We start from the raw sequence: 27,487 nt of genomic DNA on the forward strand, positions 1-27,487 counted from the left end.
CATCTTGGCGTTTGCAATTTGTAATTTTCAGTAAAAATCATATGAAGTACGTTAAACCAGGATGCTGCTCCAAAGACTGAATCTTTTGGAGATGTCTAAATCTCAAAAACTCAGAACATGTGAATTATAGTCACAAGACTGTAGACTTCCCACTACTCACAGTCTTGTTACATTCTACGTAGTGTACAAGTGAGACCTTTAAAGTGATTTTTTTGTTGGAAGTATGCGCCCACAGCTGTGGTGAGCATGTGCCATGCACACAGCTCTGTGGAACACTGTAGATAGTAAGACAGGAAATCTTGCTACTTGCCTATTTCTGTCCCAGTCCCTAAAGGGAAAAAAGGAAAAAAAAAGTTAAAAACTAGTGCTGAAAGATGCCTAAGTTCCCTGGGTGCATCAGCTTCCGAGTGGGAGTCTTGCATCCACACATGCTGTTTCAGCCTTTCAAAGGTTTAACCATCTATACCAGGACAGGGCAAACTTTCCCTACAAAGTCCCTACTGTAAAAGCTTAGTGTATGTCACAGAGACTCAATTCTGCCACCTCAGCCTGAGAGCCACCACAGCTACATAGCTGGATGAGCAAACATTTTCCCAGGGACATGATGGCCATTGGAAATTAGAGGTCACATAATTTGCACACTATAAAATACTGCACCGATTAAAAACATTTAGAGATGCAAAATCCAATTTTAGCTCTTGAGCAACAAAAGTGGCTGCAGGCAAGATCTGGGTAGGGAGGGTTTTCACCACTGAGCCAGAACACTAGAGTGGGTAGGCTCTTGTGCTCAGGACTTCTCCACAGCCCTCAATCTGATGGTCACAGTAGCTTCCGTTCCTTCTGCAGGCGTCAGTCCACGGAGGGCATTACACGTGACCGACACCAAGAGAGAAAGGTTCTCTTAACATCAAATCCTATCCAGATTTTTAGAAAAAGGGCTGATTTCTTAAACACTTAAGAGGGCACTGAGTTTAGAGCCTTATGTTTTAAGGCCTTTTACCATTAATTAATCAATGAAAATAGAAAACAATTTAGGGAACTTTACATTGTAAGTTTTTAATAAACCACAAGGCAAAACAACACTTTATTTAATAATCGTATAGGAAATTTCATTTGAAAATTACAAATACAGTACATATACAAAGAATCTGGTCTTCATTACACAGATAAACCCCAGCTTCAAAATCTTTCTAAAATCAATCATATGCAAAATACTTGGTTTTGGGAGGGGCATACAGGAAAGTATATACAATTTCTTAAACTGTGATATGGCTTATTAATCACATATTTATTCAGGGAGGCAGACATTTGCCAAATATAAGATATCTCTTGGGTAAAAAGGGGGCATCCTGGCACATTTCAACTTTGGGTCGCATTTATTCCAGGGTATTCTTGATTGCACTATTTAAATGGACACTGTCGTGGATTTAGCTGGCAAGGTCTCCATACACATTTACCAATCTTAACAAAAATCAGAAGATGACTGCTGGTCTCCAACAAACCTTTTGTAACCAAGAACTCACTGATGGGTTGCCTAAATGGAGACACATAATACTGAGAAGTTCCCTTAAATTTTCCTCTCTACTTTGTATGCTCTCACCAATCACAATATATTTACCTGCAAATCAGATCTGCTGCCCTGGCCTATGGGATCCATTTGACTGACCCGGAGTTGGAATTAAGAGTTTGCAAATGGTGTTCTGGCTACAGAGATATTAAGCCAATTACCTAAAGATCAGATTTGCTCCCCCCTCAGCACAGTAGCTAGTGAGAGGTCATTGATCATTTGTAACTAAGAGAGGTCCAAAGACTGTATGGCACTGTATGGTGGCACAGTCTACAGCTTTAGCTTTATACATACAAGGTAGTCAACAGCAAAGAGTTCAGATTTTGTAAGAACATCATATGATGATGAACCAATGGTCTTAACTACAGAAAACCAAATGTAGCTGAAGTATGCTTCAGAATCAAAATCTCTAAGAGTGCTTGCTGACTGGCATTTGAGAAACTCAAAGCTGTTCACAGTAGCTCTCAGTCTATTTCTGTCTCATATTCTCTACCATGTTCCCATGCAGAAATCCTGGGCAGGGAATGATCTGAGGTTCTAAAAACCTTTCTCACCTTGGAAACGTATTTCTAAGTATTGGCTGAAAGTTCTCTCTGAAAAATGAGAGAGAAGCTCCTGTATCTCTTTGATCTGGACTGTGTCCACTGTGGGAAGGATGTCCTGAAGACAATACTGACAGGTGGGCCACCTGAGCTTAAGACAGAACACTGAGAGTCACATAATCAGGCAATATGTCAGAGGAAAATGAAAACCTCTAACCCAAGCTGAAAAGAAACACGGTAAACTAAGACACCTTCTACCTGCTGAACAATGTGAACAAGCTGCAAATGTGAAAATCTGTGTTCACAGTAAGACCTTTAGCTGGAAAGTCAACAGAGCTGCCGGTAAGAATTACAGAAGCTTCCGGTTCTGCCTATTAAGTATGTCTTACTCAACTGCATTCTCAGTATGCTTCTTAAGACAGCAAGACTGTTAGTCAGACAAAGTCTTCCTAAAACAAAAGACTTCATTGGGCCCAAGTTGTGAAACACAGGTTAATGTCTACAGTAACTAATTATCTGAAATACTCCTTAGGACATACTGCAGTGGAGAATTGCCAAGTTTTTATGCCGTGATGCTTTTCAGCTGCAAAATTAGCATTGCATCTCCCCAATCCAGATCCTACTTTTTGCAGAGCAAAGAGTTCTCACAGTTAACTGAGAGGTTGTGCCACGGTGTACCATGTCTCAACAAGAGAAAGACAGGTCAAACCTCAAAGCTGTGCAGTCCCTGATGTAACTGCTCACTTTAATGTCCTTTCTCTGTGGGTTCTGACAAGTTAAACATGTAAAATCTACCAGCTCTCCATCTTGTGGACCCAGTGAAGCACAAAGTCTAGGTCCTGCTACAAAAATGCAGAGACTTCAGGTATACCCTCTTTAAGTGAATGTGATAGTTAAGACTTCCAGAAGTTGTCAGTGCTTCTGTTTTTGTTTGTTTGTTTTTATGAAAACAACCTTTTCAATATTCAAATGGATTTTTAGGGTGTTTTACCAAATATCTTAAGGACTAAGTCAACATGAAAATCCAAGATATGCCCACATTATGGTAAAGGGATGTTTACCAGAAATGAGCTCAACTGATATGGGAAAATGTTAAGTATAAAATGCACGTTTTCCTTTTCCTCCAGATTTCTAACGGCCACAAATGCCCAGTCAGCCACTTAAATATTTGTCATCTACTCATATGCTAATCATTGTTTTATTTAGCTTATAGTCTAAGAAAAATTGAAGCTCAAATATTTATAATTTTAAATAGACTCACAATAAAAATTCAACAAAGTAAACTTTTTGTTTTTTTTTCAAAGTGAGCTTTGACTTCAACACATACCCATTGGGTTTTATGGAATACCATCAGCTGTTTTTTGATCCTATCAATTCCCAACAACCTTTTGGGTAATCCCAGGTTTTCTTATTTCAGTTTTACACAGAGGGAAAGTCTCAACTTCCCACTGTTCATTTACACATCATTTGGATTTCTAGGGTTTCAATTCACAACCTGTTTGGGACGGTGTCACTCCACTCTGGCTCTGAGGAGACAAGAGCCATACAGAGTGTCCATGTTGAAACAGGCTCATCACAAAGCAACTGCTGGGAAAGGAGTAAGAATATTCATGACTGTCTCTGTAACACAACTGCTGCCAGTCGCCTTCCCTTGAGCTAGGAAATACTTATGCTGCTTCCCCAGACACAGCTTTAGTGCCCATCCCTGTTTCAGTTCTGTGCACACACACGTCTATTTCAGTTCTGTGTACATACACATGTACATGGTCAAACAAAACAAATCAAGACAACACAAAAAAAACCTTCTACCTTGTGTTTTCTCAAAGAGCTTTCTCTACCCAATACTTCTGTAACTTTCTGCTATGGCATTAGTGTAAAACTTCAAGATTGTACTTTGGGGGTTTCTGTAATCCACGGAGAACCCCCAGCCTATATCATAACAGACATTCTCTCTGGAGTAACAAAGGTGTCCATACGCTAGGCATTAATAACCTAAGCCTTAGCCTTCTACAGGTACTTGGGAAGATGTACACAGATTACCTGGTGTACACCTGAGAACAAGGTGCTAAACAAACTGTTACTAACAAATGTTAGCAGTTCTAAAAAGGACACTGGATAACTGCTGAAACTCTGTTGTCTCTGACTGTCCTAAGACAATTCTCATAAAGCACAGAAGTGATTTTCAGGAAGACAGAATCCAAAACTCCACAGCCCACCGCTTCCTTCTCTGTTTTAGATCATCATATGGTAAAGTAACTTGAGGTTAAATCTAATTTCTGCCATTCATAATTATATTAAAGTTTTCCTACATAACTTAAGGGCAGTGGTCACATTATGTGAATGTTTTTGATAAGATTACAAATAATCAAAAATACTGAGATTCGAAACCCAGTACTATCTGGAAAATTTGCTTATAAGTTATTTGTGAAATAAAATAGTTCTGAAACACTTAGGAATACATGCTTATCCCATTCTTCTGGATATAATTATTTCCTGATATCTGTTGAGGGCTAATTTTTTATAAAAAGAGAACACAATTCCAGAAACTGGATGCCAAGATTACAGAGACAAAAATCCCAAGTAGTTCAACACTGAGTTTGCTAGCACTGACTTCATTTAAAAGGCCTGAAAAAAGTAGTTTTTAGATGCAAATACTGAATTCTGAGTCTTCCTGTACATGTTGCGTACTCTGTCAAATTAATGAAATACGGTCATGGATTGTCTTCTATGAGGTATCTGCAGAGTTACAGCTCATTCTGTAAACAGTACGTTGGAGCTTCTTTGTCTGAAATCATGCAAATATCAGTCAGACTGGAGGCTGTTTGGGGACACTGGGGCTTGACATGGGCACAGCGGCCAGGGACTCCATTAGCTTTGTATTTATTGCTCTCAAGTCACAAAGACACTGCAGGATAAATAAGGCTGTTGACACCGAGGACATAGAATCAGGTACTGGAACTCTGACAATTTGCACAAGTCCTGGTCACTTCTTGTCTGTAACTCTGGAGCTGAATAGTGCATTTGTACATGCCAAACGTGTTCAGTAATAAATGCTTAGCTTTGGACTGCACTTCTTCCCATTTAGACGAACTTCCAGGAACTGCAATATCAATAAAATATCAACTTATTTATTGTGATTGCCATACATTAGTAAACAAGATACAGAGAAGAAACAACAGCACGTTATATGCACATACTCATCTGACACCTCCCTCTCTAAGCCATTCTCCTGCAGAAGGCAGTTTCTAAGCCCAGAGCAGCTTCTCATGATCTCGGGCTTCCCAGTCCATGCCCAGTGGAGAGAATGTTACAATTACAAGCCTTAAAGACGTAAGAACCAAGTGCATAAGTTATTTTAATTTAAAAAAGCCACCAATCTCTGAAATGATTTAAATAAGACTTTGGCTTTTATTATATAAAAGATGACATAGCAAATATATGTAATGTCTTTAAAATACAGGCAGGTATCAATTTGTAACATCTTCTCTTTAAAAAGTAAACCAATTTAAATGTTATTATTTATTTATTTGGAGTTCTGGGAATTAAACACAGTGCCTCAAGTATGGTAGGGCCAGTTCTCAGCACTGAACTGCCTTCCCAGCCTTTGTTACCCTTTGTTATGCAATTCATCTTTTGAAGAGCCTCCTCCCTCCCTTAAGTCTTTTTATCAGAAAAAATCTGCATACATATCTTATCATATGCCCTGATAAGCTCAGGTACTGAGTCCCCTGAACCCATGAACAACATACTTAGCTGCATGTGAACTATGGCAGTGGATTTTCCAGACGTGAGAGACCAGATATTCAAATCTTCCACAGAATATACATCTTCTATTTTCATCAATGACTCTTTGATGTAATCTACATTCAAATGGCTTGGTACACCTATTAGTTTGGAATATACAATTTTTAAGTTTACTTTGGTAGGAAAAGTTTTAAGTTATATTTAAAGAAAACAAATGTCTTTTTCAAATTCAGTTCCAATGGATTCATTAAGGTATGTTTACACTTTAAGATAAATTACGAACATTCTTACAAAAAATATAAGAAATATACAAGATATCAATACATACTTTTAAAATGTCAATTCTCACTAAAATTGAGTAGCAATCAAGAACACTTAGCTTAATCTTAATAAGTTAGGACAGAAAAACATTATTCTCCTCCCCAACATAGTTTTACTATGTAGCCCTGGCTAGCCTTGACTTCTCTATGCAAATCAAGTTGACCTTGAACTCATAGAGAGTGCCTTTCCTCTGAGTCCTAAGCACTGGAATTACTGGCTAGTGCAGATGCATCTTAGAACATTTGATAATAATACGTTAGTGCTAAGAACTTCTGTCTTCATACTCTCAGGAAGACAAGGATGACAAAAGCATTACAAAGACACAAAATAAATAAGATGAAGGAATTAAATAAACCACAAGTTACAACTGTACCAAGAATCAAAAGTTGTACTCTTTTCCTAGCTGAGTAACACTGGCTGTCAAACATTTTCTTGTCTGTAAATATCCTAACTCGCTGACTGTCTGCCTTACTTGCTGAAAGGGTTAAGTGCGTGCCTGTACTGCTTCTTGTTTGTTATGAACAAGTGAGTATCAGTGAAACGCAAGACCATGACTCCTGTCAGAGCACCCTCTGAGCCAACCTCTACTGGGGAGGGGTAAGCCCGCAGTGCAGTATTAGTAAGTGCTTACCTTCCAGTATTATCACTACGGTGTCCCATATGATGCGAAATGTTGTGAATGCCACAAGTAATGAAAATATGTACGTACAGACGGGATCAGCAATCTTGTATTCTGGCTAGAAGGCAACAGATGAAAGCTGTGTGACTAAACAGACAGACATTAACACACTATAAAGTGGAGCAAGGCACAGCTTCCTGCTTTCTCTTCCTTTATCAGGATTGGAAAATACTTTTAAAACTTGTATACTGCAATTGAGAATTTTTTTACTTTATTCTTTAAAATTGTCCAAATGACTTGCCTCCTGTGTCTTTTCTAGAAGTTTAATCATTGTATCTATCCTCTTCTGTGACTTCTCTGAATCCTTCACTCAGAAGCATAAGATATTGAAGCTGGAGAGAATGGTATCAGTCATCTGGATTAAAATACTCACTTTGAAGAAGAGTGAATTACAATTTAGAGTTGCTGCAAAGGTGAGAACTTCAGTGCACAGCCTCTTATCTGATGGCTCAGTGGTGAAGGTTAACTGAGTTTTCAGTGAAGGTATATTAAAGCACACTATAGGCAAATCATCTGGCAAGCTGATACCATTGTGCTTACTGATAATAAGTAACTACACCACTTAATCTTACACCAGTGAAAAATGACTAGGAAGGCATTAATTTCCAGTACATTGATAAGCAACAACTAGCTCTTTAAATACCCAAATTAAATAACTTGAAATAGGAAGTGTACACTTTTACCTTGAATCGTATGATGTATGCAGCTATAAGCACACCGACACTTTGCACCAAGTCTCCCAGGGCGTGCACAAATGCAGCTCTCACTGCCAAGCTGTCCTGCCCGTGCCCGTGTCCACTAGATACCATACTTGGGGAATTTGAAGGCAGGGAGTGGGAATGAGTGTGAGCATGGTGGTGACCCGACTGGTTCAACAGAAACCCCATTCTGTTAAAAATGAAAGAAAGTATATTATTTCTCTACAATTACTGATAAAACATGTATTACTATCCAGACAGTAACGAAGCAATGCAGAACAGTCACTTAATAAGGGTTTAAGCGCCTGTTACAGAGCAAGTATTGTTTCAGGCTTATGGAGCGTACGTTCTGGATGTCCGAGGTACAACAAATACATGCTGAGACACAGCCAGTTAATGTGAGTTGCCTTGGAGACAGTTTTGTATACGGCTTTGCATACAGCTCTGTGTACGTATGGAGGATGAGGGCAGGTGAGTGGGTAGGTGGGTGGGGTGGGCACAGAAGAGCTCTCTCAGACTTCATTTGAGCAGAGATGTCCAGAAGTCAAGAGCAGATGGTGGCTGTATATTCTAGGCAGAGCAGCAGGCAAAGGCCTGAAATGAAAATGTGTTCCATGTACTTAAAAAGTATGACACTGTGGCTAAGGAGAGCAGGAAGTGCTACGGGAGAAACAGGAGGCTATTTGGGTTTTATTTAAGAAAGCAACTGTTGAAACTTCTGATTTTTATTCTAGATGGTGATTTGTAAACTAAGACCACTAGACCACATTTGGCTAGTTTTAAAGATGGTTTTATTAGAACACAGGCATACATATTTGTTCACACAGTGAATATGGCTGCTTCTGTTCTTAACACCAGTGTTTTATCACTTCGAATGAATCTGTGTAGCTCTCAGAGCCTATAATACTTACTAACCAGCCTTTTTGTTGTGCTGGAAGTGTAGGGATAAGCCTAGGGCCTCATGCATGCTGGGCAGTGCTGGATTGCTAAGTGCCACCACAACCCATCTGTCCTTTATAAAAAGTCTGCTAACTTCTGCTCTAAATGATTAAGGATGAAATACGGTTCAGTAGTTTTGAGGAGGAAAAAGTGATTTTAAAGACTAGCTAACAGACTGGTGAGATGTTTCAGCAGGTGAAGGTATATTGCTAAGTCTGACAATGAGAGTTTAATTCCTGGAACACACATGGTCAAAGAAGACAAATGACTCCTGTGAGTTATTCTCTGATTCCCATGTGTGCACAATAGCATGTATGTGCCCCCACACAAATAAATGTACAGTCCCTTAAAATGTGGCTAACATAAAAGTATTTAATATTAAACAACATACTTGGTTTTACTAACTTCCTTAGTAATAAACTCTGAGACACATGGACAAACTAACAAGTTGATAATGCTCCATTTTATTATACTTTTAAGTAAAACTGACTTACTTTATTTTTAAATATGAAAACAATTAATGTCTGAATGCATGTATGTGCAATAATCTTTTAGCTCATAGTATGTAAAAAATATTGTGCTTACATTACATTAACTGCAACTCCAACAGCTGCCGTGATGAGCATGACATCGCCATTTATTTCATAGTTCATATGAATGGTTCTCTGCACAGCCTCATATAAGAGGAATCCCATAAGTACATACACCAGCATTACACTGATCATGGCCGACAAAACCTCTACAAGGAAAGATGAAAAATGCAGGCATCTTCAGCACAGCTGTTACATTTTATGACCAACTAAACACTGTACAGTCTTTTACTTACATTTTCTTTCTTCTATGGAGGGAAAAGCGCTGTTATTTTTGTCATACAACATTTTTTCTTATTTAAAGTATTTAGCAGCTTGAATGACTTAGATCCTTAACTAATTCATTCCTATCCTCTATGCATATCTCTATTCACAAGGTAAAACTGATACAGAAAAAAAGAAAATGTGACCCAGACTACTTTTCTAATAAAGTAAGTACATTAAAAGTATGATAGCAGCTTGTGTGGTAGCTCAGCATAAAGCCCTGGGTTCATCTCTAGCTTAATTGGGTCTGGAGTTGCATCTGTAAGCCTTCCTTCCACTCATGAGGTAAGGTCAAATGGATCGGAATTCAAGCTCATCATCCTCATTGAGTTTGTACATTGAGTATGAGGCCAGCCTGGGATATAGGAGACCTGTCTTAACAACGCAGTAACAAAACAAATAACCTGTAAGAAAGATGGGTAAGAAAAGGAATTTTAAAAAAAGAGATAAGGAAATGAAGAGTAATTTATTATAGGAAGAAATGGACAACTTCTCAATGACAATTAAAATAAAAGAAAATCTTATTTTATTACTTTGTATGGGTGTTTTGCCTGTCTGGTGGTGGCAGAGGCCAGAGGAGGTCATCAGATCCTGTGATTAGAGTTACAGATAGCTGTAAGCTACCATGTGTGTGCTGGGGACTGAGTAGCCAGTACTCTTAACTGTTGAGCTATCTCTCCAGTCTGTAAAAATTCTTTAAAGTTTATTTTATTTTATCTTGAGATATGGTTTATCTGTGTAGCCCTGGCTGTCCTGGAACTTGCTCTGTAGATTAGGCTGGCCTTGAACTTGGAGATTGCCTGCCTCTGCCTCAGGAATGAAAGGGGTGTGCTACCACCAGTTAGAAAGAAGATTTCTATGAATGTTCCACCAACTGTAGTGTCACAGTACTGACATATCTGCTGCTCTGTAGTCATAGAATTAAATCACTCTATGTGGCTAAGTTAAGCAGCTAGAGGAGAGTGACTGTGAATATAAGCCTTCTGTTAGATCACTTGGGTATTTTATTTCTGTTTTGCTTTGCTTTTAGATAAGGTCTAAAAAATTCCCAGGTGGCCTGGAGTTTGCTATGTAGACCAAGCTGGCATCAAAGTTGCAGCGTTCTGTTCCCTCTGCCTTCCCAGTGCTGCCATTACAGACATGTGCCACCGAGGACAGTACTTTACTATGTTTTGAGATAAGGTCTGATTATGTATCCTGAGGTGGTTTGGTAAGTAGCCTGGCTGGCCTCTTCCTTCATATTTCTGCGTACTGGGATTTCATGTGTGTGACATACACTGAGCTCCCTGGGTCTTTCCTACTGAGCTGTCAGTTATCAAGGCATAGCACATGGTACATTTCCCATACGGAATAGCACTTTGTATCCGAATGGCTAATAAATGCTACAAGAAAATTTAGATAGCATAAAACATAAAACATACAAGATTATAATTTGTTGTACTATAAAATATCAAAGTAATGTACATTCAAAATGCATAAAAATGCCAAAGTAGGAGTTTTAAAGGTTATGTGAAAATACTGGGTCCTTTGTTATTCTCTGACATAGTGTCTTTTTCTTTACCTTTATAGCATTTACTATAGTTGTGATTATATTTGTGTCTGTGTGCACACAACAGTCACTGTGTCTCCTCTCCCTTATTCACTCACTCATTAGTGACTAATGGGACTCATTCAGTCAATAAATAACTGTCTCAACAACGTAGACCACTCACAACAAAAGCATGTATGTGTTTGTGGACATGACATAAGTTACTGGTCTAGTGTAAGAATCTGCTTTACTAAGACTATGATGCCAATAATGAGTATATTTCACTAAAATTACATGGCATTTGTCTTTCCATTGACACAAAGAATGAAGTAAATATCTAAGGCATGTTCCAGAGATCTAAAGATAAGATGAACACAGAGATATTTTCTCCTACGTTCTTGTCCACTCTTTCTTGCCTTCTTCCAATAGAAAATAGGAAGAAAACAACAATGGGGTGTGTTGGAATTACCTAGTCCTTTCAAATTAGTATTTGTATTTATCTCAGCCAGAGACCCCAACCGCACTCAAGCCAATGTTACTGGTATTTTCAGCAGTCCATGGTCCAGAGTCTGTCTTCAGGCTTTCCCTCTTTTATTTCAAATCACTTCACCTACTCCTGCTTTCTTATCACTCCCTATACTACGGCACAGTACCAACTATGGTCACGCTGACTTATGGTTATCCAGTGTTAACCACTTCAGTCATGCCTTCCTTATGCCTCAACTTAGACTCCCATTTCTAGCAAGTTCTAGAACTCAATTCTTTTCCAGTAAAAGTTCATGTGATATGATTAAATCTGCAGTAAAATGTAAATAATAAAAGGCATAGCTTTTGATATAGGTAGGAGGAAGCTATTAAAGTGAATTACAACTAGGAAGAAGAATTATTATCATTATTTTTTTATGATTGTATAAAGGAAATGCTTTCTATCTCTCTACTATCAGTGGATAAAGCACCAAACTATCCAGAATCATCTGTAGTCAAATGCTGCCGAGACACAGCTGACCATCTGGCTCTGACCGTGGTCTCTGTTCAGCAGTCACGAGCATGCCTGTGCTGTCATCTTGTATTACAGGCCAAGGATTTAAGTGATCACATCGTAAACACTGCTTTCTATCCTAACCACACACAATGCTGTACAGTCTTTACATCAGTACAGTCCCTGAAGACCTGGAAGAAACTCTCCATAAACAAAGCCAATTACTAAGATAATCTGCACGGGGAAGGCAGAAAGGGTGAAGCGGGATGGGACCTGCTGTCCCCAGAATGACACACTCTCTTAGAAGAGAATCTTTCCCCTTCAAGATCTGTGGGATCTCTTTCATCGCGGTTTCATTAAATCCTGTTTTATTAGTTCCCAGAGTAAAGTGACATGCCCATAATCAAATAAATCCAGATACTTAAATACAACATGTAAGACTTCAGTCATCTCTCTCCCCACGTGCACCTGCTGCTGCTATAGTGTAAATAAAGAAAACCAGAAGGATTTCACACCATCCACAGCTATATATGAAAGAAAAAACAAAACAAAAACAAAAACCAAAACTGCAGTGGTCGAACAGAGTGTGGTGATAGCTCTAACAGGAGAGGGTGGTGAGCCCTCCTGTCATTCCCACCAGCCCTCAGCATTTCCTTTCTTCTAAGAAGTGCAGATTCTGTTCTACTACAGAATGTACACTATTAACAAATAATGTTAAAAATTAGCTAGACATTTTCAAGACTGGATATTTCAAAGAGCTATACTAGCCTTCTGTACACATACATACACATTAAGAATCCTTGAGTCCATTCTAACTTTTTCGAAGAATGGGTGAAGTGGATTACATAATGAAGATCCCTTTGAAGTGCTGGACTCTATCCTGAATGCTTTCCAAATAGTAATCCACTTACTGTCTTAATAGCTATGTGGGAGTCACGATTATTAGCATCCTTTACAAACAGAGAGTGGAAGCATGAAGATGCCACAGAGCTTGCATAAAGTCAGACTGGAAGTAAGTGAGATAGTCAGGATTTGAATCAAGCTATTGGTTTCTTTGTTACCTCTCACAGGTGTTTGAAAACACCAATCAAAAGGCTACAATCAATAAACCCCAATTGTGTGTGTGTGTGTGTGTGTGTGTGTGTGTGTGTGCATGTGAGTGCAGATGACTGTTAAGACCAGAGGTAGCTGTTCACCTTGGCTCTCAAGTTCCAGACAGCTGTTAGCTGCCCCTGTGGGTGCTGGGAACTAAACTCCTCTGGAAGAGTCTTACTTCCAGGGCTGGGGTGATGGCACAGGAATAAAAAAACAGGCTCTCCCAGGGGAGCCAGGCTCAATGTCCAGTACTGTCTGCAACTCCAGTTCTAGAGGATCTGATGCCCTCTCTGGCCTCCCTGGGCACCAGGCATGTAAGTGATGCAGGCAAAATGCCTATAAACACAAAGTCTTGAAATCAAAGAATATAGTTATTTAAAAGTAAAATTTAAAAAGAGTAGCATGTACTCTTGAGACATCTCTTTAGCCCCAGAAAATGTTATCTGCAGGAGCAGACAGAAATCCTCTACATAACAGAACATGACAACTGTGATTAAACCATGCTAGTATTTATTACTTAGAGATAGCATTTGATTTGGTTCATTGATAAAATGCCAATTTTAATAACTCTAGCTCTATTTTCTGCTTTCTTAGTAGATTCTCAAGGTAATAGCCAGTTTTTACTCAAAAAGGCTAAAGAATATTATTTTTATCTCATTTTTAATGTGCACTATCAAGTGCTGACCTTTTCAAACCAGAGCATTCTTAATTTGGGGTTCTATGTGAATATCTCTGGATATGACCTGTCATGTAAATAGTTCAAATAGTTATGTAATTTTAGAGTAAATTTAAAACCACAGCAACAGATTTTTAAACCCTTTTAGATAAAATATTATGGATGTATTTGCTGAATTATATTGATACAGTGCAAAGTCAGTCACACAGCATATGTTGAGCATATGATGAAAATGTTTAATATGGGCTTCAGTTGAAAATTTTAAAGTAAAAGCAGCAGCAAACGCTTATTAGTGAGTCAGTCAATTAGTTTTGCTCAGTTCAGTAAACTGGAAGTGAGCCTCCTTCTGACAGCATATTCAGGCACACGAAGACCTCTGAAGAGTAACTGCAACCACATAATTCTGTACAAACTATTTAGTGAGGCCTAGCAGGAAGTTCTATGGAAAATAGCTTTTTTGATAAGTTTCATTATTTATTTTCATTTGCTTTGTTCAAACCAATTATCACCTTAAGTATTTCAGTTAATCAGGGTCATAGTTCATTATGGCTTTACAATAAACTATTATAAGCCAAATAAGCTTAAATTACCTACCTAGGCGATGAAATCCAAAGGTGAATCTTCTGGTCGGTGACTTCGAGGACAGCCACAAAGCAAGCAGAGTGAGGATGATGGCACTAAGGTCAGTTAGCATATGAAGTGCATCTGTCATAATTGCTAAGCTATTTGCCATGTATCCACCTGGGAGAAAGGGAAAAAGGATTAACTACAAACAATAAGCCATCAAACTCAAAATATGTAACTTCCTACCAAAAACCTCTAAACCCTGTTAACTAAATTTCTATCCTGATACAACTAAATCAAGTATTCTAAAGTTTCATGCAAAATAGTATAGATTTTTAAATCTTTCAACTTAAATGAGGATTGTTCCAGAAACCCCTTTAGGTATCAAAATCCATGCATGTTCAAATATCTTATATAAAAGTGTATTTGTATACAGAGCCTGTACATATAAACCTATACATAGTTTATATTATTTCTAGGTTATGGATACCATCTAATACAATGTAATTATTGCACTGTACTATTTAGGGAAATACTACAAGAAAATGATTATGTATACATTCTATATAGTCATATATTTCAAATATTTTCCAGCTGAAACACGTATCGCTTGTGGATATGGAAGGACCACTGCACAAATTTCTGGTGAAAAAAATTTCTATTAACAGGGTCTTCAAAGTATTCATTAATTCATAAAGTTAGCCACTAAGTTGGCAGTAAAAACAAAAACAGGATGGCAACTTTTGCTCAACTTATTAATTCTATGAATACAGTAAGTTAATAGCTATAGCATCTAAATACCACAACAAAGCAGAAAGAAAGTATGCTTTCTGTTCTTCAGGAAGGGTTGAACATGAAATGGTACTGAAGAGTTTTATAAAGTGCATACTAGCACAACTCAAAGAGTAAAATTATCTTAGTTTACAGTCATACAGATAATCTCTGAAAAGAGGAACAAAAGATATTTAGAAAACACATCTAATTCATGGTATAGGAATAAGTATGGGTGTGTGTGTGTGTGTGTGTGTGTGTGTGTGTGTGTGTGTGTATGTGTTAGACTTTGAATGTCTCCACCACAACCCATGTTGATGTTTCACCTCCATTATGAGGTCTTAAGAGGTTGGAACTTTAAACTGATGGCTGAGTGGTAATGTTAAGTGAGACTCTAAGGGCAGAGCCTCATCTCAATAAAACTATGGCATTAAAAGAAAGAGAGATCTTAACGAGGAACATCTTTCTTATCATGAGGAACATCTTTCTTATCATGTGACCCTCAGCACTGCTTTGAGACTATGAAAAGGACCTCAACAAATGTAGCCTCTTGTTCTTGAATTATCCAGTCTTCAGAAACACAGGTGAATAAATATTTCTGCTTTATAGATTACTTAGTCTGTGATATTCAGTTGTGGCAGCATAAGACAATATGTATTAGGGTCTGGTACAATCTGTGATTTCAGGCATCTACTAGGGATCTTAGAATACATCCCCATGTATAAGTGGGAGACAACCACACAAGTGTTGTATGTGTATATGTATATGAACACACACATACATTTTCTTTTTTCTCCTATCATTAGTTATTCTATTTTTGGAGAGTATTTTAATTCATTTTCTATTGTTGATTGATGATTGATTGAGTCAGGGTCTCACTACATAGCCCTGGATGACCTGGAACTCTCCATGGAGACCAAGGTGGCCTTGAACGCAGTGATCTGCTGGCCTCTGCCTCCCAGACATAAGCATTACCATGATTGTTCTTCATTTTCTAACTTTTCTATGAGTTTTTGTTTTCTTGTTTTTTTTTAAGGTTTTTATTGTTCAATAGATTTTTTTGTTCCTTTACTCTGAATTTCTTTTGTAGAACAACCTGCTCTTTTCTAGATATATGAGATTATCTTTGAGGATGCTAATTATGTGATTAAAACTAGTTTTTAAAACAGGTTTTTTACTAGCTTTCCTTATTTTAGCCTTCTTGGTACATACATAATTCCAGAGGTACCTGGAATTATGGTAGATTGGGCTGCTTAGGATACTCTATAGTTCAGTTGTCTTATGTGTGGATCCTGAGGGATGTATTAGCATTCTCTGGGTTCTAATAAAATGCAAATGCTGGCCAGGTATGGTGGAGCATGCCTTTAATAGCAGCACTCTGGAGGTAGAGGCGGATGCAGTTCATTGAGTATGAGGCCAGCCTGGTTTACACATTGAGTTCCAGGCCAGTCAGGGCTACACAGTAGCAAGACTGAAAATACATACATGGATACATGCTCTGGATTATCCCAACCTTCCATTATTAGACCTTCTGAGCTTAGAACTTTGGGTTCTCTAATGACTGAGATGCACAGCAAAAGCTGAGGACCACTATTGTGGTGTGGCCTAAGTTGGTGCTCAGCTGAGGTGCTGGGTTTTTTTTTTTTTTTTTTTTTTTGAGTGTAGTAGGTCAGTTAACTCTGTTTCTTTTCCAGTTTCCAAGATTTTTGCTATTTTTCTTCTCTTTAGTTTTCCTCATCTGTGTGGACTTATTTCTTCCCCTAGCAAGCCAAATCCTTGTAGGGCAGTTTAAGAGATGCACTGAGACAAAGCAAAATTAAATACACCAGTTCTTTACCTAAAAATCAGTCTGTATATATTTATATGTTTTAAGTTACAATGAAAACATATAAAATATGGCTTTTTGTTAACAAGTCCAAAGTATATCTTAGTTTTCATCTAAAAAGATCTCTTATTTCTACTTTGAAATACAGTAATCCTCCTCACCCCATTCTGAAGCATGTATTCCAAGATCCTCACTAAACACCTAGAATCTTAGTACCAAATAACATACATATATTATATATACATGATATATGCATATATAAATATCATAATATATTTATTAATATATGTAATGTAAGCATATATAAATATACATGTATATTATGTATATACATAGTAATATATATGTACTATATCTTTATATGTATAATATATATGTATATATATATAAAATACATGTTCAAACCTAAGATAAAGTTTAGATTACTAGGCACAGTAAAAAAGCAACATAATAACTAATAATAAAATAGAATAGTTGTAACAATACACCATAATAAAAGTTACATGTGGACACATTTACACAAAGAGATGATTCATATCCTGGGCAGGATGGGGCAGGACTCTGAGATTCCATTTTAATACCTACAGCAGTGAACAGTTTAAACATAGGTTTAGTTCTTGAATTTTTCATTTAATAACTTTCGATAAGGCTGTTGTAACCAATCAAAACTATATAAAGTGACATCAATGGTAAGGAAGGGGGCTGATGTCATTTATTTCTTTGGATTTTGGAATAACTGTGCCTCTGTTTGACTTCCTAAAGTTGATGTTCCACAAGATGTGGGTTCTCAGGTAACTTTCCTAATCTGGGGGCATCATCTACTATGCTGGTATATCTTCTAAAGCACAGACTCATATTTACCAGCCCACCAGACATTTCCCTCGACTAGTCTTCATAAACATGCAAAGAAACATGTCCAAATGTGACAGTTCTGTTCATACTCCCTGGAAACTGTCTCTCTACCGGGACACTTCTGTATCTACTCTGATCTGTTTCTAGCCAGCAGCTCTCTAAGTCTGCTCCCATTCCTTTCTTCACAGAACATCCATGATGATCTCTGAAAAGATCATCTACTTAAAGCCCGTCACTGGCTTCCACTGAATTAGAACAACTATGCTCATTCAATGTGTTCTCTCAGGACTTGTTGATCTGGTCCACCTGCCTCCTTCCTTTATGCCAACCACACTCCAGACACACTGGTCTTCTTTCAGTTTCTTAAAGAACTGAAAGTTTTGGGACCTTTGTTGTGCTGTTTTCTTTGCTTGGATGATTCCTAATATCCTTTTTATTGCTTTTAAATGCTTCTATCCTGTGCAAACATGGTATCCCACTGGTTAGTATGACTATTCTTTTTTCACAGAGCTTAAGAGCATCTGAATTTAAAATGCACTCAGTTGGTTACCCATGTACTGTTTGTATCCTCTATTAGCTAAAGAACTTCAGATAATAATAACAACTGTTTTGTTCTCCATTAGATCTTTAGGATATGTGGGACAGTGCACACAAATTAGCGTGTAGGTATTAGAAAGGAGACTTGCTGAAGGGAATGTCATGAGTGGGTCAGAAGTAAACCAAGATCCAAAATCATGTCTCCTCTCTGAAACCTTTAAAAGATTTTTACTTTTTATTGGCCTATGCTTCCTACAATAAGACGATTGAGTTCTAAGTTCTTACATCCATTTTATAAGCACTTTACTAGATCTGGTCTAATTCTAGGTAACATACTGAGCACTACAGTTCCTATAATTTCTTATTATTTAACAAAAGAGTCTAGATTTGGATATTAAATCAATATTGGGAAGGAAATACCTATTGTGGTTTCTGAAAAAAAATGTACTGAGTAAGAGCCTCTGGAAATGAGAAGTCAGGATAGTTAAGTATTAAGTTTTACTTAAGTGAAATTACATCTAAATTCATTTCAAGGGATAAAATTATGGTTAATGTAACTAACTTCAAATATTCAATACCAACTTCAAAAAGTGGGAATGGTGAGTAATTTCATTGTGCTGAGTTTGAGAAGTTCCTGGATCTTAGTCTGCTGAAGTCATGAGATCATGTTCTTATGACCTTTGCATTTTATATTACACATTTGTAATTCTCTAACAGAAGAATTACCAAATAGAACCTCTATACCACCTTTTCTGAGGCTCAAGGAACACGTGGAAAAGGGGCTGAAAAAAGTTCAGAGCTGGAGGTTGGAAAGATCTGCCACAAAAAGATGTCTTCTGTGTATGATATAGCTGTTGCACCCATGAACTTGGTGCCACCGTGGCTACCTGAACAAGACCTGCAACAGGCTTGTCCTTGTCAACATTTCAACCAGGAAGAGAGGATTTATAGAGCTGCACCTATCCCCGAGGGACTCCTGACAGCCAATGGTTTCTGAGAAGAGTGTCACTCTCTTCAGTGCTGTGCTCACTGGTAAGTCCCCCAATGCTCACATAAACTGCCCCAACTAAAGTCAGTGAGTGGGGCACATACCCAAGAAGACAGCAAAGGTAGAGCTTTGTTGGGAAGAAAGGTTTCAGTGTGAAAGGGAGCAGGGATGTGTGAGAGAGGGTGTGTAAAATTATTAAAATCCATTATAAGCAAGTATAAAATATTGAAGAATTAAAAAAATGTAACAAAATATTCAACAAAAGCTCATTTACTATGTGTAATTTGTATCATTTACTGTTTTAGGTATTAGGATGTCAGCTTATATTTCAGCAAAAAATTAAACAAATAAAAGATAGGTAAATAGAGTTCAATCAGGAAAATAAGATGCAAAGGTGTATCCCAACAGTCAAAAGCAAGTCTTTCAGAGATGTCTTTTGAAATGAAATGTGACTAACAAGCAGCCAAGGGACCATTTGGGAAAAGGCAGGAATATAAAAGCTCAGACTAGAGGTTAGAGAGGCTCAGTGGTTAGGAGAATGGGCCACTCTTGTTCTGGTTCCCAGCACCTACGCCAGGAAGTTCACAATCAACCTGTAACTTCAGCTTTAGGGGATGTGATGCCTCTAGACACATGCACTAACTCACCAGCACACACTCACCCTCCAATCACCTACACCCTCCCCCCACACACACATAATTAAAATTAAATAAATATTTTTGATAAAGCTGGAAGATGGGTGATATGTCAGACCTAGGCTACTAGTGGGCTGAGAGATAGCTGAAGACATTAGGATACGGCATATACAGTTTGTGTTGCTATGCATATATTGATCCTTGTATATGTGGATGTGTACACACCTATGTCCTCATGTGTAGTATTTTTATCACAGTCTATTTCTTATTACATAATCAACAAAGGTTTGAAAACTTTTGAGGAATCTACTTTCATGAAAGAAAGCCTTAAGGGCAGGAGAGAGGGAAGCCCGAGGAAAGAAAAAGATAATCACGCTGAGGAAGAACGATGGGACATAAAGCAGAGACTGCACATGATTCTTCTACACAACACTGAACCTGGGCTGCCAGCTCTCTTCTTGTTCATCCTAAGAGACAACACGAGAGAACCATCTCTGTTAATGCCACTAAGAAGTTGGAGCAGTTTGTTCTCTGTGCGAGTACTGCATCCATGGATCCCGTCCATCATGAATGAAAAAACATCTGAAAAAGTAACACTGCCTCACGTTCGCCATTCACAGACTTGTTCAAGTCATTAATCTCTCAACGATTCAGAATAACAACTACTTATATACAGTATCGGTTTTGTATTTTGCAGTCAAAGTGATTTCCAAACGATTTAAAGTACAGAAAGATGTATATATGTAGGTTATATGCAAATAACTGCTCCGTTTTACATAAGGGACCTTTACATAAGGCATCATCACTGGATGAGGCAACCCGAGATTCAGGTTTCTAGAGGGGACTCCTGGAAACAATCCACCTTGGATATGAAGGGATGATTATCAACTAATGTGATGGTAAAAACAAGGTCTAAACTAAGAACCTTAGGGTGAGACATTATCTGAAATCAGTTAACAATGAGAAAGAAAACCTAGCTCCAACAGCTGTGGGGGAGAACTCTAGCTTACCGAACATACTCCTTTTAATAATGAACACGCAGTTAGTTGCCTGTATAGTTTTGTAAAGCCCTTGGCTATAAGCTCAAAAGGAAACGGCATAAATAAGCACCAAATAACCAAAACGCAGAGAGAAAGTCTGGTACTGTAGATGGCTCTCTCATTCCCCAAGAAGACTCCTCATAATCTAATCCCTTCAGAACCCCTGTGTGGGAAAACCGAATGCTGTTCAGTAATGTCCCCTAATACTATAAAATTCTGATTCTAATCAATGTCAGAATTATTTTAGAAAGATTAACTTGGCGTCTTATCCAGAAGCTGTAAAAGGAGAAGTTAACATGATATACAGTCAAGACAATACCTTAACGCCTACAGTAAACGGCACACTCATTAAGGGGGTGACAAGATACACCTGTAAGCTACCTGTGGGCGCTCACGGGAACCGCACTTTGGAATCCCGAGTCCCCTTCCTATGGACCCAGGAATGCCACCAGCTACTCGGCAAACTTCCTGAAAACAAAGTTTCAACCACAATTTAGGCGTAGCTAACAGCTGGACAAAGTCAAGGGAAAGTGAGTCGGCGACACAAACTCACCTACAAGCTCTCCGATCATGAAAAGCAAGTAGAGGACGGCAGCGATGGTCAGCCTGGTCTTCACCTTCCTCTGCTTCAGCAACTCGCGCCGTTTGCTGCAGTTGTCACAGGGGTCCATCTTCAAACTCAGCTGACTGTTGGTCAAAGGTAAGTCCTGGTCCAATAAGGAGTCATCGTCCGCCTGGAGGGCCGGGTGCGCCCCGTTCACAGGCCTTTCCTGGGCTTCCGAGTCATCGTCGGCCACCACGACTCGAAGTTTATTAAAGCGCGAGAGCCCCTCGTCGCTCACCTCGTCCGAGAAGTCGAAGGCGCTGGTGTCATTTAAGAACAGCGGCGTGTCGTCTTTCCTCAGCAGGGATTTGAGGCGCTTCCACGCGCCGGGGCCGGCCATGGCAGCGGAGGGCGGCCGGCGACTCCGCCTTCACCGGCGCTCGAGCTCCTCAGGGCAGCGCGGCGCGTCCCTGCCCATCGTGAGGAGAACGAGACCCGCTTACTGTCGCCGCGCCCCGGCCGCTCGCCAGCTCCGGACCCGGCGGCGCTCGGCTACCTGCGGGCCGCCGCCGCCGCCGCCGCCGCGCATCCCCGCTCCGGAGGCTCGCGCTTCTGCGCCCCGGGCCCGGGACCGAGGCCGAGCCCAAGCCGCCGCACCCGCCCGCCCCGCGCCGCTGGGAGGCCGGCCGCGGGGTCTGACAGGCCCGGCCTCCTCCGGCCCCTGCGCGAGGCGGCGCGTGCGCCCGCGAGGCGCGAGGGGAGGGGTCGGCGCGGACACGCAGGCCGCCGCTCGGGGGCGCGCGGAAGGGGGCGTGGCGGCGCGTCGCCCCCCGCCCCGACCCCGCCCTCCCGGCCCCGCCTCTCCGGCTCTGTGGTCTCGTGCGCGCCGAGCCCCGGGTGTGTGCCGCGGGAAGGTCCCTCCGGAGCTGGGTGTCACTGCTCGGAATTCCCTCCACTAGAGATGGGTCTTGGGAATCTCAGGTCCGATCTTGGTTATGGATGATCCGTGGGAAACGTCCTTTAGTGCTTTCTTACTAAGTGGGGAATCCTGGTAGCTTTTCTTCCGCCAAACTGGCCAAATTTGCGGCTTAGCATGGTCAAAAAAGGCAAGGACAAGGCTATGATGGTCAGTAGTTCTATGGGTTGTTTTATGTTTCCTTTTTCTCAGCAAATATGTGTCTTCCTTCTGTGTTCACTGCTACGCACCCTGGGCAAACTGTGTGATCTTATTTTCCTTATGTTTCATCACCTTCTCAAATGTCCTCAAGCTTAAAGGCAACACTGTCGGGAGAATTCATTTTAAAGTGCAAATCCCTAAGTTCTACCTTTCTTTCCTTCTGAGATTCTTAGGATCTAATCCAGGGCCTCAAGCAACTTAGACAAACGTTCTACTCATGGAGTTACACCTGCAGCTCTCCTGCGGTGTCCTGCAAGCTCCTAAGTCCCAGTGTTTACAAAGACGACATTTAAAAAAGTCTCATCTTACCAAATTTCAGGTCACAAAAATACAATAAAAAACACACGAAGCCGTTTGTTCTGAAGATTGTGTTGGCACCTTAGAAGCCTGTGTGAAAAGCATTGGCTACTTCTGCATTCCAGAATGATCTCTCATTCCTCAGTTTTTCCCCAGAGTTGCATTCCTGAAAGCAAGTTAGGGAACCTGAATTGGACACTCCATGGTCCCAAGAGCAGGAAGGGAAGGCTACTGCCTAGAATTTCATCAATCAAGACACGTTGGTAATAACCAAGGGGAGACAGCTTATGAGCCATTACACTCCTTGGCTCCAAGTAGCTTAGGAGTAGGTTGTTCTGATGGTTTTAACGTTCCATTTAACTGCCTACAATGCTTTAAAAGTGTCATCAGAGTTTCTTGAATACAGCCTCAAGGAAGGAGGGGTGTGGATGTTTCAAGAATAGTTTACATAAAAGGCCAGGCTGTTTGGGGACATTTCCAGCGAGATGTGCTGAGGAGGGCTGCCGTTCTGTGTTCTGTTCTTTCCCTCCGTCTCATTGGATTCTGGAGGGAGTAAGGAGACGACAAAGCCGCGTGTGATTCCCAGCTCTGTCCATAAAATCTCTGATGACTCCACTCCTCAGGAGGTAAATTCCCTTGCCTTTGCTTTCGGACAGCACTTAGTAATGGCATATGACCTGTGATGAGTGGACTATGGCAGAAGTGACTGTGACTTACAGACTAGGTCATAAAATGTGCTGCAGCTGCTTTCTTATCCTCACTCTTGGGTCTCTTGCATTGTGAAGAGACAACTACCACATCATGCTAAACTTACCCAGCACCGTGGGCAGATCTGTGGGAAAGAGCTTAGCTGACCAACTTGCCATGTGGGTGACTCATTGGTAGTGGACCCTCCAGCCCCAGTAAATACTTTGGATGACTTTACCCTGGACAACCGAAGCCTCGTGGTGCATCTTGGGCCAGAACCACCCAGCTAAGTCACATGCAGATGATATACAGAGACTACACAAGATAATGAATGTCTGCTATTTTAGGATACATTTTGGGATAACCTTTTTTTTTTTTTTACAGCAACAAATGGTGAATACACTATATTTCAAATTTCTTCAGAACCTGGAAATATTCCTTTTATTCTTCTCTTTTTTTTTCTTCTTTTTACATCACGTGGGGTCGCGTGCCTAAGCCTGCCTTGGTATATGACTTCATATACTTTCTTACTTTCAAATGGGTCAAGTAGACTCACTCAAAAGGCATTGGCAGCTGTATTTCTCTATTTGGTGTTTATAACAATAGACACTCGTCTGAAATATGACTCATCAACACTGCCTACAATTCTGCTAGGTATTACTTAATATGCATTCTTCAATATGCATATTATGTCCCACATAAACATTTCCAGGCTGGAGATTTTTTCTTTTTTTGGATTACTTGAGAATCTTACCAACCATTTTGCCTACCTTTTAGCTAGGTGACCCATAGATTGGTTTGTACCTTGCCAGTACAGACGAAAGAAACACAGCTCAGATAGACATAAAGAGAATCTGTTTTCTTGACCAGGTTTCTCTTGTAACAAAGCTAAGCATTATACAACAGGTAACATTTACTTAGGACTTGCTTATATGCCAAGGGCTATGCAGGGACTGGATGTAAATGATTTGGTTAGCTACTAAACACCATTAGGGAGAAGCAGTTGATTATAAATGTGGCTTTGGGGGCCAAGCTGCTTGTCTTTGACCCCCAGCTCCACCATTCACCACCCACCCAATAGTCTTTAAACAGCCTCTGTTTGCTTGCCTATCAAATATAGAAGATAACAGTACCTACTTCACAGGGCTGCGATAAAGACTGAAAACACGTGTCAAACAGGACCTATATTTTCTAGTACATGGTAGGTAGGCTCAGTCATCGACAACTATTATTTCTATATAGGTAAAGATACAGTTTCAGAGTCTTGATCAAGATCATACAAATTAGGAAACAGGGAAGGAACTTAATTCGAGTTTAGTGCTCAAACTCAGTTTCTGCACTGTCTTCCTTGTTATTATTCTTCTTCTTTGAACAGATGGAACCACCTGAAGAAAAAAAAATCTAGAATCCAAGGAGTATATAGAGACTCATTTCATAGAGTACCAAGAGCTTGGAGGCCTCTGTACTTCCTCAGGAAATTTCCTCTTTGGAAATAAGTGGGGGGAGGGGTGGAAAAGTTTTGAAAAAAATTGAAACACATAGTCAATAGGTTCAGTGGTGCATATTCTGGAGTGCTGTTCTCTCGTCAGAGTGTGTGGCCACAGAGGTTCCCATAGGATGTGCTGGACTGCTCTCCCTTTCAGTACATGGATGCTGTTGGATGTATAGGAACATTTGGTAATGATGCAGTAGACATACAGTAACAGCAAACGTGCTTCCTGTGGGAGTTATTCAGCTAACAGAATGGCCAGTATCAATTTGAAACCTCCCCCAAGGGAGGAAACATGAAAGTCCCCAAATAGACAAGAGAATTGTTCAAGCAAAAGAAAGCCTCCATAGAGAGGAATATAGGAGGGTCCCTAACTGTAGATCTACCCAGTCAGGCGAAAATCAACCTGTGAGCCAGATTTAGGCAGTTGCATTCATGACTCAATGGCTTTGATTCTTTTTTCCTGTAGTTTTCAAAGCAAATATCTCTCCGTTCACGCCGTGACGATGTGTAGGGGAACGTGCGTTGAGATGGCTCAGGATGGAAGCATCCCACCGTGAAGTCTGGAAGCCGCAGCTGGGCTGGAAGTTTGAAGATGGGGGTAGAAGAGGAAGTGAATGCTTCATCACAGATGAGAGCTGCCTGGGGACATGGAAAACTGGGATGCAGTTTCTAATTTTGTTCCCTATCCTCTGTGGTTCCCTAGCTGCACACAGCTGCTGAGCTTGTTTCTTACAGGAAAAAGTAGGGAATAATAGTCTTCCTACCCGTTTTATAGAGACACGGTGAGGTCAGAGTGATCCCTTGCTGACTTTACTACAGGGAGATTTTAGAGACCATGGCACCCGAGTTAAACCACGAAGCACGGGTATGCACAGTGCTGGCTGTCATGAATCCAGCCTGAACGGTTTGTGTATCCATCGTACCTAACATCACACCTGTAGTAGGCGCTATGGAAATACTTATGATTTGATTCATGAAAAATATTTTAATCATAGCTCATTCATCCACAGCTTTACCTTCTCCTCTAACATAAATGTCTAGCTAGTTGTTTAAAAAGCAAGCATGGTGGAGCCATTCCCAGGAAAAAATTCAAAGCCTAGTGTGGCTGTGTCTCATCCTTGTAATTTTAGCACAGGGAGGACTGAGGCAGCAGGATCGTCATAAGTTTGAAGACATCCTACCTGAAGTATGAATTGGGACCCTGTCTCAAAAAAAAAAAAAAAAAAAAAAAAAAAAAGAAAAAGAAAAGAAAAGAAAAAAAGAAAAGAAATAGGAACCCCCCCCCACAAAAGCGTATGTTTTACTGGTGAGCTATGTGCCATGTTCTTATTACTATTGGTGATTATTAACTCACTAATAGTTTATAGTTATTCTACCTCTGTTTCTAAGACTATGTTAACATTCATGAATTAAACCTGGACAAGAAGCAACTGCATCCTAAGTAAGTCTTTTTGGCCTCTCAACATTAGTACCTATTATACAATAGGCCTTTGTATAAACACACTCCAGAGCTTATTGTGAGGATTATTTAGATTAAAATCTGCCAAGTGCTTGAAGTTTTTCTCAGAATCCTTTTATAAATAAAAATGGCATTAATTTTTTCTTTCAATCTCAGAGAAGTAGGTTTAGTCTGGTCCTCCCAGAATAAAATGTAACAAGCTTGTGTTCCCTAAAGGAAAACAAAACAAAACCCAAGAGTAAAACCAAGCCCAAATTACCTTTAATGGCTTTAAGATGACTACAGGAGCCCACTTGACTGAGCAGGAATAACTACTTTAACCGCAAAGAGTTCGGTGTATGATTTACGCCACACAATAAGACCTCATAGCACTCATGCCAGATGATAATTATATATAAAACTCTGTAATTACTATAGCTACTTTACACTGAGGAGCAAAGATTTACTGTCCTTTGTTATTTACATGTTAATATTTTATATTCTGTTCACTTACAAATAAGATTAAAGGCAGCCTTCCCTTTTCCGTAGGCTTCCTCATACAGCGTAAATGCTAAAATATTTCCCCAATACCAAGTACTGTTTAATCTTCTTTGTGTGCACAGAAACACATAGACACACCAGTTACAGATAGAAGCCAACATCAGCCTCGAGAGCCAGAGGCCGGCTGGATCCTTTGGGAAACTCTGCTCTTTAGTTACCAGCTGTCCTCGGATCAGAGTCCTGCCTCTAGTGACTTGCTCACCTCAGGCTGCCTACCTCCACCCTCATCCAGAAGGAATAACCCTGAATGCTCTAAATGGTATGTAGGCTTTCAGCTGCAGAACTCTGGAGCAGGCCAGATCTTGGAAGAGCGTCGATAAGAGCCTCATTGTATTTGCAATGGAGCCTGTCTGGCAGGTGGCCAGCCTGGTTTGCTTGGGGCTGTAGAGGTTCCCTGGGACTTGGGACTTTGATTTACTGTTGCCTGTTTTACCTGGCAGTGAGCACAGATTTTTAG

The 27,487-nt window shown here is 39.9% G+C and overlaps 1 protein-coding gene and 1 pseudogene across 2 annotated transcripts in view; one reads left to right on the forward strand and one right to left on the reverse strand.

The window, feature by feature from the left end:
- The window catches only part of LOC308431438 (protein FAM98B-like), a 292,458-nt pseudogene that overhangs the window by 71,545 nt on the left and 193,426 nt on the right, over positions 1-27,487 (forward strand). The window lies entirely within an intron of this gene.
- Positions 1,077-22,081, reverse strand: SLC30A4 (solute carrier family 30 member 4). Its single transcript, XM_080931106.1, has 7 exons — positions 21,388-22,081; positions 14,217-14,363; positions 9,076-9,229; positions 7,537-7,741; positions 6,806-6,911; positions 5,859-5,993; positions 1,077-5,209 (listed from the first exon to the last, which is right to left on the reverse strand). The coding sequence occupies exons 1-7, from the start codon at positions 21,776-21,778 to the stop codon at positions 5,055-5,057; spliced, it is 1,293 nt and encodes a 430-aa protein (XP_080787232.1). The 5' UTR covers positions 21,779-22,081; the 3' UTR covers positions 1,077-5,054.

The sequence above is a fragment of the Micromys minutus genome, assembly GCF_963924665.1.
Source record: "Micromys minutus genome assembly, chromosome: 17".
Classification (NCBI taxonomy): domain Eukaryota; kingdom Metazoa; phylum Chordata; class Mammalia; order Rodentia; family Muridae; genus Micromys; species Micromys minutus.